The 14,086-nt window shown below is 34.8% G+C and overlaps 1 protein-coding gene across 1 annotated transcript in view; it reads left to right on the forward strand.

Annotated features, from left to right (window-relative positions):
• The window catches only part of GPATCH2 (G-patch domain containing 2), a 118,995-nt gene that overhangs the window by 85,353 nt on the left and 19,556 nt on the right, over nucleotides 1–14,086 (forward strand). Inside the window, exons 7-8 of the mRNA XM_059841026.1 lie at nucleotides 1,361–1,400; nucleotides 4,157–4,227. Of these exons, the coding sequence (XP_059697009.1) occupies nucleotides 1,361–1,400; nucleotides 4,157–4,227 (111 nt within the window). The remainder of the gene's footprint in view (nucleotides 1–1,360; nucleotides 1,401–4,156; nucleotides 4,228–14,086) is intronic.

Raw genomic sequence — 14,086 nt, forward strand, 5'->3', positions numbered from 1 at the left:
GTTGTGTGTGTATAAAATTTCCCAGTTCTCACCAGATTTTGAATTATTGAATGTAGTTGATGAATGTTTTGTGTCCAAAATACATAGATGTCTACTTTGTCTCAAGGTATACTTTTGACTTTATTGCTGTAATTACTTTTTTATTTCCAACTCCTTTTTCTTAATCACCTTAAAAGTAGAAAAAGCAGTATGGATGTTCTGGTGACAGCTGCTCTTTTATGCAAGAATGAGAGGGTTGACTGCTCATTATCAAACTCTGAAAAGCTGAGTGACAAAAAGCCACAAAACTTTTAGATTTGTGACTTGAAAATAGAAAATATTTAAACCAGACAATTCCATGGAATTGGAATCTTCTCAGTATACTAATTAAAGTAAAAATTTAAGTGTCATTATATGGCTGCTTAGAGGAGAAAATTGGACTCAATTATATTGAATGGAATAGCGTGCTAGGTTAAGCTGTAATCTTTGGTTACACTTCCAGAGGAATGTGCAAGCATAATAGCAGATAGTGGAGATGTTCTTTTCTGTGCAATATTGTGATGGATGGAATTATTTTATCCTTTGACCAAAACCTATTGCTTGCTTAACACAAATAGTATGTAGATGCTACGTGTAACTTGAGATCCCCCTTGTTATAGGGGGGTTTTTTTCTGTCTTTTTTTCATTTTGCAAGTGTTCAGGTTTGTATGGTGCTTGCTATAGCTCCATTCAGATGGTAATTCAGTTCTTTGTGACCACAGTGTGTATGTGAACCAGTATTATGCTTTTACTGCTGTTCAGGGAAGAGGCAAATTGCGACAGCCCTGTGTGTCAAAATCTTACTCCGAATTTCCGTCTTTGTGAAATGAGGCTGCCAATAGTCACAGTTTTACAGTTGGAAATATGAAGCCACTGGGTTTTCACACTTGGCATTTCTCTTTAGATTCAATCTCAGACCTCAGTTTGTGAAATAATACATTAACAGGTAGCAGGTAGTCCAAACTACTTGAAAGTCTTTTCAGCTATAATCATTAATAAGTACCACTTCAGTACTAAATATGGAATTACTCTAATTTATGGCATGTGCATTGTAGTATATTAAAATACACCATCATTTACGTATTATTTTAGCTTGTTTGACAAAATATAATTACCTACAAAGCCAGCAGCTACTCAGAAGTGAAATCTGTGATGCATTCTTTCAGAACTGTTACAAACTTAGGGAGTTCAATAAAAATAGCCCATTAAAAGAAACCATTGCCAAAGGCTGTATTTTCCTGGCAGGCAATAAAATACCCAAAAGCACGCACAGACTGGTCATATGACAGCATGTGCTTTGTTAGTTATATTGTTAAACCTGTCTTTTCTTTTTCTCCCACAGTCACTGGTTTAGCCCTGGGGCTAGGAAGGAACATAGCCAGGTAAGAACTGCTTTGATCAAGAACAGTTTACTTGAGGTGTATAAAGAACTTTAACTACCTCTACTCCAGAAGGAGTGGGCTAATATTTTAAGAAATTATAAACAAAGTTTATATATTCTTGGGAGCAAACATACAGCAGTGTATTTCCAAAATTCTCTTAATTAAAACTCTTTAATTAGTCATTTAATTTCACTAAAGGGTTCTTGAGGTTTCAACGTTCAGGTGAAAATTCTGATTTTTTTTAATAATTTTGTCAATTGTGATATCTCCAAATGTTGCCTTTTTCAAAATGCTGGAAAGCAAAACATTTTGCTCCCAAAATCAAGAAATGCAGAACCAGTTACACAAGGGGAGAGGCATCTACAGGAAGATCTTCAGTTTCATTTTTCTGCATTTCTTTGGTTACAATGACTACAGCAGAAAAACAGGGGCTGTTAAATCTCCATCGTGGTGCAGATAGTGGTGAAAATACCTTATTAGTTTTGTCTCCTGAGCCCCAGCAGTGCAGTCCCTGGGAGATCCAAGCCTAGAGATGAGTTGCAGGAATGTGAAGCTGTATTTAATACTTGATTAGTAGCATAGCACTTAGTTCTTTAGCTTGTCTTCAGAGATGGAGGACTACCTTTATGAATGGTAGAATGGTCTAAACAGAACTTACTGTCCAAAACTATAAAATGTGAAAATAAATCTGGTTTCATTTCATAAATGTGTAGTTAACTTCATCTATTCAGTAAAAGTAGCTGAATCAGTCATCAATGCATTGAAATTTACCACAAATGTTCCATTTCTTTAAGTTGGAAAAAATCTATATAACAGTTGATTTCCTTAGGTCTGTACCAGTTTGCTGGTACTTTTGCAAATGTAAATAGATTTGAAACTTCAAAAGGAAATAAAATCTGAAGAGTCCTTGGAAGGTTCATTTTAGGATGATCCATCATGAATACTTGTAGCTCCAGTAGGTCATAGTTTAAAACTTTCCTTTTCCCTCCCCTTTTTTTCAACTCCAGAGCAAGCAATACTGCTTACCCAAAACAGCCAAAGTAGATAAAACATTGTCATTTTAGTTGTAAATTGTGAGATTCCAGCATGTTACAATAAGCTGACTGACACTTAACCTCTAAGTAGACAGCTTTATATAATTCATATTTAACAGTTATTTTGAAATAATTTTCCTAGTTGAAGAAACACCTAAAAAAAATTAGATTGATATGAGTTTGATTAATATTTAGAGGGTTTTTTTTGAATCTTGATCATCTCATGTAACAGGGTTAATTGAAGTTGTATTGTTTACTTCCTTAAAAGATTCTAAGCTGAAAAATAAGGAAATTCCCAAATGAGAAGTAACTTGATGTATGTCATACATGCCAGCACTGATTTTCAGCCTAGAAGATGAGAAAGGTCTGCTTAGCTGGTATAGAATGAATTAATCAATTTTTTCTCAGATAATAGTAAATTTTAGTTAATTTTGTATTTTATGTGGGTTTTTTCATCTTTTCTAAGAGCTGTGTTGTCAGAGCTTATTGGAAGTTACTTGAATTTGTAACTTACAAGATTAATAAGGACTTGTGAACTAAAGCTGATGTCATGAGTTGTAGATGTTACTAGTGTGTAAGGGGTTTGAGCTTTTTTATAAGAAGAAGAAAAGAAATGGTGTAATGGTGGTGCAAGGTAATTTTGACAACCAATGAAATTCTCACTAAATTTATATAAATAATAAACTATTTTACTCCATCTGAGAACTAGATAGTTGAAATGACAAGAAGCATTCCTTGTACAAGAAGGAACCTGTAGAAGGTGGGGAAAAATTGTTCAGTTTTTCAGACTGGTAGCATTTTTTGGAGTCCGTGCTCATTTACAACATGAAGGTGTGGTTGGCTGAGTCTTGAAGTTGATAATTTCCTAACTCTAGGGGATTTTGAAGTGTCTTTGCTGTGAATATTAGGTCAATTTATCTCTACTTTGTTTCTCAGCAGTCTTTCATTCTATTTTTTCTTCAATATATGAGACATTTCAAACAACATTTGTGGAGGTTTTAAACTGTCCAGTATAGTATTCTTTATAGTATTCTTATGGTTGTTTTTTACTTAGTGCACCTTGACTCATCTGACAAACATCATAATGCTGGAAATAGACTTTTGAGTGTTGGAGATAATCTGAATGAAAAGTCTTACGTGTCTAAAAAAAAAAAAGACAGTTTGTTTCAGAAGCTGAGTCATCATTTCAGTTAAACAAATTCTTCACTACTCCTTCTTCCTCACTATTACAGGAAGCTTTAATACTGTGTTTTTGTTTATTCTGCAGCATGCAAATTACTAAAGCTCCTGGGGCTTAGAACTTTATAACTGTTTCATAACTGCTTAGACACAAGTGCTAACTTGATTCATTTTATGTAAATTAAGTGTCCTCCAACACTTCTAATGCAACTTCAAAAATTTAAATTGAAATTGTAAAAATTATAAAATTTTACACATAAGTTAATCGTGAAATTGTGAATTGCATAACTTTCTATTATGCTTTGAAAATGCTTTGTTTCTTATATTTTCAATTATTTAGACATTTCAAATTAGTGGATATATATATTTACATATTAACTATTATTGTAAAATTCTATTAATATTCATCTCAAAAATCATGGATGAAAGCTATTGACAGATTACTCAAGAGAGGAAGTAACTGCATTGTCCAGATAGCAATTCTAAAGAGCAAATGAAGGCATTGTTTGTGAGAGCCTTCTGAACAGTCTTTTTTTTTAACAGCTTCAACTCTTGCGAGACAACCGCTCAGAGAGGGGACACAAGAAGAGCAGCTCTGTAAAGACAGCCAGCAGGTAACTCAATGTGGTATTTGCCTTTAGTACAGTGTAGGAATTTGTTGATTCCTTAAATCTTTATGTAAAACTTACACTGTTCTTTTTGGGGTATTTTCAAAGGTCTTCTGGGGTTTTTTGTGACTTACTTTCATGAATTTTTTGCATGGCATAATCTTTGCCTTATATGTGAGTATTAGACCTTTTTTGTTGACTATGCAACTGCACTTATCAAACTTAATCTCTCTAGAACATCAGAATTAAATGGATGCCAAAGTAAGGTTTGTGCTTCTGGCATGTAAGTTAAGCACTGGAAATATATAAATTCTATTATGCATATCTGAAATCAAAAAGATAAATAGTGTAACACTTAAATTGTTCTTGTATTTTGACAATAAGCATTTCATTGTGAAGACTTAATAAAAACAAATCTAATGCTATTCTCCATCTTCTTTCCTTCCTCTCAAAAGACAAAAAATTCAAGACTGAACTTACTGGCCTAGGAGTCTGTTTCTAGAGAGGTTTTTTTATGTACAAGTCACCTGCTGAATCTATTCTACCAAATAATTATTTTAATTCTAGCTTTTTCAAATGAGAAACTACAGAAATGCTTCTCTTGTTGTCCTGTAAAGATGGCAATGTGCTATCAAATCACTTTGTCAAAAAGTTGTAATAAATTTATATCAGCATGTAATTCTATGGTACCACTTGAGACAATTTTCTGTCAGGCAGTTGAATTTTAGTATATATGTGGTCACCCAGACCAAATATTTTAATATTCTTGGGTACTTACCTTGCTGATTACCTGGAAAAGGATACCAACTTTTTTTTTTTTAATATATGTATTAAATAAGAATCTGTTTCATTGTATACTAGTTCTGGTTACATGCTCTCAAACAGGTTACAGAAGTGTCAGTCATGCATCTATAGAAATTTTGATTCTCTTTGTCTATCAAACCTTTTATATTAAAATTCTGAAAAATTCTGCATAGATTTTTCTGGCAAGTTTACTTGTTAAATGATATTTTCACTCTGAATTTTAGAATGACTTAACCTTAGATAGAATTTTCACCATAAATGAAGTCTTACTATCCGACTGCTTACACAAAACTGAGTTTAAAGTGGGTATAAAGTGAGCAGTAATAAACAGATTATATTCAGAGTCATTTTAGGATCTTTTTTATGCTGTAGCAAAATAAGACAGAGTTTGAGGAATTCAGGGTCATAACTTATATGTTAGTTACCCTGACCAGTGAAGCTCCTGGGAACTGATGTTTACCTGCACAAGCAGTTAGAATAGAGATTTGTAAAATGGCCTTGAAAACCTGAAGTGATCTTCAACCTCTCTTCACATCCAATTACCAGTACCTTAAAAGATTCTTATCCACATAAATATGTGGCAGGTTTGTGTGCAAGTAATAGGTGGTAAATTCAAGACTGAAAATTAGCATTTTCTAAAAAATGTCTGTATTGTTCAAGTAGAGCTTACATAAAAAACTAATATTGCAATGTACATAAAGATTCATCCAAATGAGTCAAGTTATTTCAAGATAATTATTTGCACTCTTTCAGAAAACTGCAATTCTCTCTGTCTGCCATAGAAACTTGAAGTGACTTTAAAAAATATTTCAAACTACAAAATCTTGTTTTTAATAGGCTGTATGCTGTCTTAGAACCTCAAAGCATGTGGTCTTGTTTACAAGATATGTAATAAAAATATATGAACACGTCAAGCTAATTCAGATGAGTAATCCCCTTAAAAGATGCACGTGAAAAGCAGTGGCTGTGACCTTATATTGCCTTCCTCTTTGTTGCTAAATGCAGTGAGAAACAGCAGCAGTGGAAAAGTTTTGGACCGTCTATAAAATTATTGTACCTATCCAGAATACAATCTAATCTGGTTTTTTAGCAAGACTGAATTTCTCTGGGTCTTTTTTGTATAGTTTTCAGGTGTCTGTATTTCTTTGTTTGCAATTCTGGGAAAGCTTGTTTCTGGTTTTTGTATGTGTATTGAGAAATGTACATACACACATTTTTCTATGCTTGCCTTGACTTTTCTTACCCCTTTTGGATGGCTGAACACAGTTCTTGTATCAGTATGTACACAATATTTAAATACCCCATTAGATTAGATCAGTGACTTGTGGAATGATTTACTCTGTAAATACATCAGAAAGGTGTGGAGCTCTAAGCATGGCAGTGGTCTGCAGCTGTCTCGTGGTGGAAATCATACTGTCTGGGATGAGCTTTACTGCACTGGCTTTAATGTCTCAGGTTTCTTCTGTCAACATTAATGATAATTGTCTAATCCTGTACAAACGAACGTGAACTTTTGCTAGTGGCAAGATAATCGGTTTGTAGAGAACTGTTGATATGGCTACCGATGGACCAGATGTTAAGGAGGGGGACAGTCCTGCACCATGAAACTTAGAACTAGGATAGATTATACTACATTGATACAATTCAATATATCTGTCTAGTTATGCCACCTGTACAGATAGGACTTAATCTGTGAATACATAGTTTTCCCATTCATTATTTAATTTATTAACAGTACCAAAAAAATACTCTTTTGAAAGCTGCATTTCCTTCTTCTGTAGAGCCTTGGAAAAGTTCTCTGTTTACCTTATCTTTCTACATTAAGATGGGAACAGTCTCCTCCCCAATGCAGCTACACTGCTTAAAGGTGATACCTAATTCTTCCAGCTGCTTTTTTTCACCCTATTCTTTTGCCCGTAATGAAGGGGGTTTTTCTGATTTTTTTAATACGCTTTGGGCAAAACCAGCCCAGTTAGCTCAACTCACCTATTTAAATTAAATTGGCCAGTTTTGTACAAACCATATTAAGGCCTGCTCACATGATTTTTTCCTCCAGCAGAGCTGTGGAGATGATAATCTCCAGCAGATGTGTGATAACAAATAGCTTGGGATAGTAATGTCTTCATCTGGCACAGTTGTTAGCAGACCAAATGTCTGTCTGTAGCCCGAGGCAGTGGGCAAACAATTGCACATGATTGAGTTACAGGGAGTTAACAAGTTGCTGCTTGTCAGCTGAACTGCCAAAGCTGGTCGTGGGCTCTTTGCTTGCTTCCCTCATGAGGTAAAATATGTTTTCTTAAGTCACTTCCTTAAAATTTTACAAAAAAAATAATTACCTAAAATCTTACCAAAAGAAGATTTTTCCTAAGAGTGGCTAAGAGATTCCTTTGATCAGCAGTGGGGACAGTGTTGAAGGATATTTTGCTGAACTGCTGTAACATGATTTTGAATATGTGATTTCATTGTTTACTGTGGTGGGGGACTCCATCAAACAATTATCTTCCTGTCTTTAAATACATAATGTACTTTTCCTCTACAATATCCTTATGAAGAGGGGAGGTACCTTTGTCCTCATTTGACAGAATAACCAGAATACTTAACCAACTTTTGCCTTTGGTCATACAGTCACTGTGATAACTAGGCAATTTATGCTGAAATCTGGAGGCAAGAGAATTGCAGGCTGGGAAACCCACGGACTCTGAATAAGTTACTCTCATGTAATTATTTCCTTTACATAGAGGTCTTGTGTCATTTCTTTTGTAGTGTGCTCCTGTTACGTACCATGAGTTATTTCATCTACATATTTATTTTTTCTTACTGTATTGTAACTATAATTTGATACATGCCTTAATTGAGAAACTGAAAGGAAAAGAGCACCCAGATTCTTACCACTCAGTAATTTTTTGGGGTTGAATCTTGATAATTCTGTATTGGCTTTCCATGTGCCAATGTTCCCCCAAAGCCCTCTGAGAGAGGAAAAACAAAATGTACTTTTAGTTCCTATGCAGTTCAGTCCTGGCTTAAAAGAAGGCTAAGTCATACTCATGAAGGGTTTCAAGGTGGAGTAGAATTTTACATGCCAGGTTTCACGTACCTACCTGAGGCTGTTTCAAGAATTTAATCAATGTGTGCCAGTCCTCCAGTGATCACCTGAGCTGGCCAGAAGTCTTTGAAGTCTTCTCCTGCCATGGTGAACAGCACAGCCTGAAATTCCCCATGTTTTTTGAAATTCCCCTCACTTTCCCTCCTTTCCCTAGTAGTTCTCAGTCCAGTTTAAATTTGTGCCTTATGCTGATACAAGAGGATGACTCTCACGTGATTTCGCTTCTTATAACTGTGAATTAGTATTTAAAGAAAGCTTGTAAGAGAAAGAATTACACCAAACCTGAGGAGATCTTTTCAAAAGTGTGTTATTGTTTTGGTTAAAATTGCAACTTTCTGTCTTTCCTGGCTTTAGAGGATAAACCCTGTTTGTGCATTTGTACAGCACTTGTTCATCTCCATCTGATGATACGGAACATGGTACTTTTTTACACAGATGTGGCAAATAACATTACAGCTGCTCTTTATTTGATCTTCTAAAGAGACAAAGATGTGCTAGGATTCTGCCTGTTCCCTCTTTCCCATCGTGTCATCTGTTGTTTGGGAAAGAGTCCTAATTTGCAACAGATACAAAACTATTTGTCGAGGTGCAGGTTTGCCAAAAATAAATGAAACCATTAATTACTACGTTTTTTTGAGCAGCTGTTAATGGATTGGGATAAGAAAACTGTACATTAGACTACTGGTTAATTACAAGAACTGTAATTGTTTAATGTGGCTTTTGCGGAATGAAATTACAATACCGGAGGAGGTAAATTCAGCCAGTTTTTGGAAATTATACACCAAGATGTGCACATACTTACACTGCAGAAAAGCAAAGGAATGCATAGCTGTTCTATTAGGTGATTTGCTTCTGCCATTACATGAATATTATGCCATCATATTCTCAACAAAAATACTTTAAAATAAAGTCATATTTAAACATGCCTTTTAATTCAAGTGTAAAATTATTAAAGGTAGTAAGTTAATGTCTTATAACCCCAGAGCTAATAATGCAGGAGATTCAGATACAGCATTAAAATCCAAATGTGTTTACATCATTAGAAATTAACAACTAAGCAGTTTTATCTCCTCTTTGGAGTGCCATGAAGCAGTAACTGTGCTGTTATGATTGCTGCTTAATAATATTTGCAGTTCCAGATTAAATTATGTGAATGTTTGAGGACACATTGCTTCCCTCCCTTGCTGTCGCCCTCAGGGACAACATTATTCCATCAGTTTGGTATTCTTCTTCCCTGGAAAGGATAAAAGATGGTGCTGTTTTGGGAGAGGGCAATTCCTGATTGAGTTTTCCCTACCATGGCCTTATTTTTAAGGTGCTGAAAAGATTTTCACTTGGGAGGACAGGGCCATGACAGTTTAATTGTTGTTTCAAAGTGTAGCCAGTGTGTGATGCTTTAATTTATAGAAATCTTCAAGCCTCAGTAGTGGTTCATGGATAGATTTAAAGTATCTATTGAATAAATACTGATTAGTCTTGAAAGTATCAAGACTTAATGTCTTGCAAGTATCACCTTTTAACTCGCATAATGAGAACTTTTGTAAAAATAGCAGAAGTTTTGAACTGTATTCTGTTTTGCAAATACATTTTTTCATGTGATCTGAGCAGATTTTTTTTCCATCTTTAACATAAAACTACTAGCTGAATTTTGTTGTTCTTGCACTAAAATCTAATATACTTTATAATAAAGTACATAAACAAGCTGCTAAATGGTACTGAAAATTTGTCATTTAAAATGGAGTTCCAGGTATATGAGTATGTTAACTAACAGGAAGTTATGTTTCCTCATTTTAAAAGCATGTAAATTAAAAAGAAAAATCAGATAACCTCTAGAAATTATGTACCTCTGGATCCTCCTGATGTACTATCTTGATTGAATTTTTCACCTGAATGAACTGATAGCAAATCTCTCACTTTGAAGTGACCAAATTTTAGCACGTGGTGTGTGTGTATCTCATGTTCAGCTGCATTAGATGCTGTGTCTTGCTCTCTTGTTGCACAACTTTGTGCTCCAGAGCTCAAATTTTGTTTGTCTCATCTTACCTGTTAAAATATTACTGGCATAAGGATAAAGTTAATTTGTGCTTCAGATGTCTGAAGACCCATCCTGCTGTGTAAGGTCTGAGGAGGAGCTGTGCACAGGGGCTTGCACTGTCATCCCACGAACTGTTTAAGCTGTGGTTAAGCAGCTCTGCAGTGAAGGAGGTTGTTTTGCACTCTGGTTTTCCACCACTCATTTGTCCATCATCTCCCCCACCACAAGAAATTTGGTTTTGTCTCTCTGCATTTCTCCACAAAGGCACATGGAAGATGGATATTGTAAGGATGAAGATTAATAGTCATGCATGAAGGAAGGGTGGGTTTCCCTCTTTCTGGTTTTATTGCACATTAAATTCTGCAATTTTTACATCAGGTTCCTACTAATCTCAAAAGGATCCTTGAATATCATATGTGTAAATCAGTATCCCCTGGTGCATGTTAACTAAAATTCTGAGGCATAAGCACACTGACTTCTATTTAAACTCTGATTTTGTGTAGTGAAAGAGTTTAGAAGAAAATTTAGATAGTTTGCTTCAAATTACATAAAACTTTCATTTTCATCTTCCATTTTTGTGCTACTGTATTATATACTTGAAATTTTAGTGTTGCTTCTTATTCCTTACCTATTTTAAAAGATGTTGAACACAACACCTATGCTTGCAATAATTAAACCTAACTCTGTATGACTGTAATCCAGTACTTTTAAATCTTTCCAGAAAAATACATTTGTTCCATACTTAGCTTATTTAGTGAATTTCATTCGTGGTAAACAAATATGTATCCAGAAATATCTGGAAGAAATAGTGTAGCTGAGTACATTAGCAAGTCCTTCTGTTAAAGAATCTGTTCAGATCCATGTTTACTGCTCAAGTCATAAAGATATTTTCTAAATCACTTCAGAGATGGACTGAGACCCATATCTCTCAAATAGCAGCAATGTTGTTGCAAGATGAAGAAGAAACTGAAGCATATTTGCTTTGGAATTTGTGAAACAATAATGTCCTGTAACAGGCTGACATTCTATTACTGCAACCTATTTTCAAACTACATTTCACCATTGCATGAATATGAGCATTATTGTTATCATGTATTTCTTCACACAAAACAATAATGGAACCTGTCATCAAAAATATTTAGAAATAGTCTAAATTAATAGGAAATTTATATTCTGAGCTAGTGTAAATATTAATTTCCCGTATTGAAAACGTGAAATCATGTCATTTGTTAAAGAAAACAAAGTTTTTGCTGTCTAATTCTTGACAGAAGTATATTTTTGGGGGTTATTCCCTCAGTGCTCCTTGGTGACTTGTTTGTACACCAAGATATTGGTTTGGATTTGCCTTTGTGTAATTCATATACTTTTGATCAATTCCAACTCATGCCCAATTATATTACACTAAATTAACATAATTCAACAGATGTTGATATTTAAATGTTTTCTGGCATTCACATCTTGGACAGCTGTCTTAGAGCTTGGGGAAAAGGCAAACATTTAGAGTTAAATGCTGAACATATGCTTAAATTACTAATTAGAACCAAGAAAAAACAATACATTATCCTTTCTGAGGGCAGTAGGCCTCTACTACTGAACTATTTTTTAGGGTCTCTTTTCACAAATAAAGTGCTTAAGTGACTGGAGTATAGGTGTCAAATCATATGGAGTGATGCAGTTTTTTATTTTCCATCATGTGCACTAAAATTATGCCAGTGTGGAGTTGAATCTGTCGATTTGTAGTGTTCAGATAAATTTTGGACAGCTACTGTGTCTGAATGACAAAAGTGCTGCTAAAGATTACAGCAAGGATTGTGTTAGGATATAGTATTTATTAAGCAATGAGGTAATCTCATGGGCCAGGGAAAGATTGTATTCTAGTCATAATGGGATTGCACCAGGACCCTCAATAATACAGGTATGTCGCCCTTGTGCTTGAAGTTATGTTGTGAACAGATTGGCGTTGTATGAAAGGAGTTTGATAGAGTTGCATGGGCTTATCACATCTTTTTAAGATGTAATAGAAGGGAAATAAAGTGCATAATTCTTCTGGTTAATGTAATGGTTTTCACTGTTGCAGAAGCAGATGAAGCAATCTATTGTATAGATGATGGCATTCTTTAGACAAGTTTGAGGAAAAGCTTTACTGTTAGTACAGGGTGAGGACAAATCAAGCATGGAACTGATTTCACCTGAATGTTGTCTGAGGAAAGTGAAAAGAAAGCAAAAGAGCGAAAGAAGACAGGTGGACAAGGAACCATCGCTCTCTAACTGTCCATGGGACACATGCATTACTGCACATGCCACCCTTCTCTGGGTGTTCAAGTAGACACCAGGGGCTGCGTTCATGTTTTGAGAAGCTATGTACCACAAAGGAAAGAGGATATCTTTCCTTATAAATTTACTTAGCCGTTGGTTTTATTATATTTTTCCTTAGAAACAAATGTGCCTTGCATATTTCAGTGTAATATTATGAAATAATCAGGCATCTTTGCTGTGGCTATATTGATACACATGCCAGAGGCAAAGATTAAGCATTCATTATACCTAGATAATACATAATAGTCTTCCCAAATTTACAGCCCCAGTTGTTTAGTAGGTGTTTTTGGAGCGATACATTTTAATTTAAACCATACTTCTGGAGACTCAATCAAAGGGGAATGTAGAATTTTATGTTAGTCTTAATTTAATTAGGTATTAGTGTTATGAGATGTTTGGAAAGACATATATAATAGGGTTTTAATGGTGTTTACCTCTAAACTTATCATAAACTGTTCCATTGACTCCAATGCTTTTGAAGGCATTGTCTGCCACTTGTGATACTTTAAAAATGATCAGTAAGAGTTAAAGTTTCTCCAGACTCCCTTATTAAGCAGCACTAATGGATGTGTTCTACTGGCCACCAGATACAGCAGTGTCTGCATTTTAAGCCATGTAAAAACAAGATAGGCTGTACTACAGATCTGTTCTGTGTAAGGAGAATCATTTATGTGATGTTTTTGTGGAAAAGGTACTTAAATAAGGGGAGATTTGTTCAGGGTATTTTTGGATTTTCATAAAGTTGATCTGTTCCACACATTCCATTTTTTTAATCATTTTATTCACTTGTTTCTCTGGGTTCCACAGAAACAGAATTGAGTTCTGTTTTCTCCATCCTTAACTGCTGCTGTGAACATTGCTTCACACTCTCCTTGCTCATTTCAGCTTGTAAGAAATTGTCAGGTAATTTCAAGCTTAAAGTGAGTTAAGTTGTCCCTACCACATTCTCTCTGCAATCATATCCATATGAATATCTATTTTTTTAATCTATATTTTAGGACTGAAAACTGAGAGTTTCAGTTAGATTTCCCCTTCAAAATAATTCTCTCCAGTCCCTTCTAAAATACAAACCAGTTAACTTTTTCCTTTTTGTGATGTCTTGCAAAAAAGTTTGCTTAAAAACTTTGATCAAACCTCTCTATTAGCTGAAGCATCCAGTGGTGATAAACTTGCAGAGTTCTACAGCCATCTGCAGGAATGCACTGATACTGTGGCAGAACGGGGTGTCACTGTTTACTGTGAGTTTCTTCCTGAGGTGAGAGATGTTAATAACATTATAATGGATAGGCATGTATTGATCTTTACCAATTCATCTAATTATGGAATAGAAATCAGTCTTCTTGAAAACATTATTCATTATTGCATCCTAATAATGTGCTGTATCAGATTTTCCAAGTTAGAGTACAGAAATCTGATAAATGCTGTTAAATAAAAAACACTCTTCCACAGCTGCCTTCATTAGTAAATTTTGGGGGGTTTTTTTACACCTCAGATGATAGTGAGTACAGAAGCAGGTAATAAATCAGAGAACTAGAACAAGTGTTCAGGAGTATCTGCTGTCCTATAGCCATTTTATTGTGCTGTTCTTAGTGACTGGTGAAATTTCA

The sequence above is a fragment of the Haemorhous mexicanus genome, chromosome 3 (genome assembly GCF_027477595.1).
Source record: "Haemorhous mexicanus isolate bHaeMex1 chromosome 3, bHaeMex1.pri, whole genome shotgun sequence".
Classification (NCBI taxonomy): domain Eukaryota; kingdom Metazoa; phylum Chordata; class Aves; order Passeriformes; family Fringillidae; genus Haemorhous; species Haemorhous mexicanus.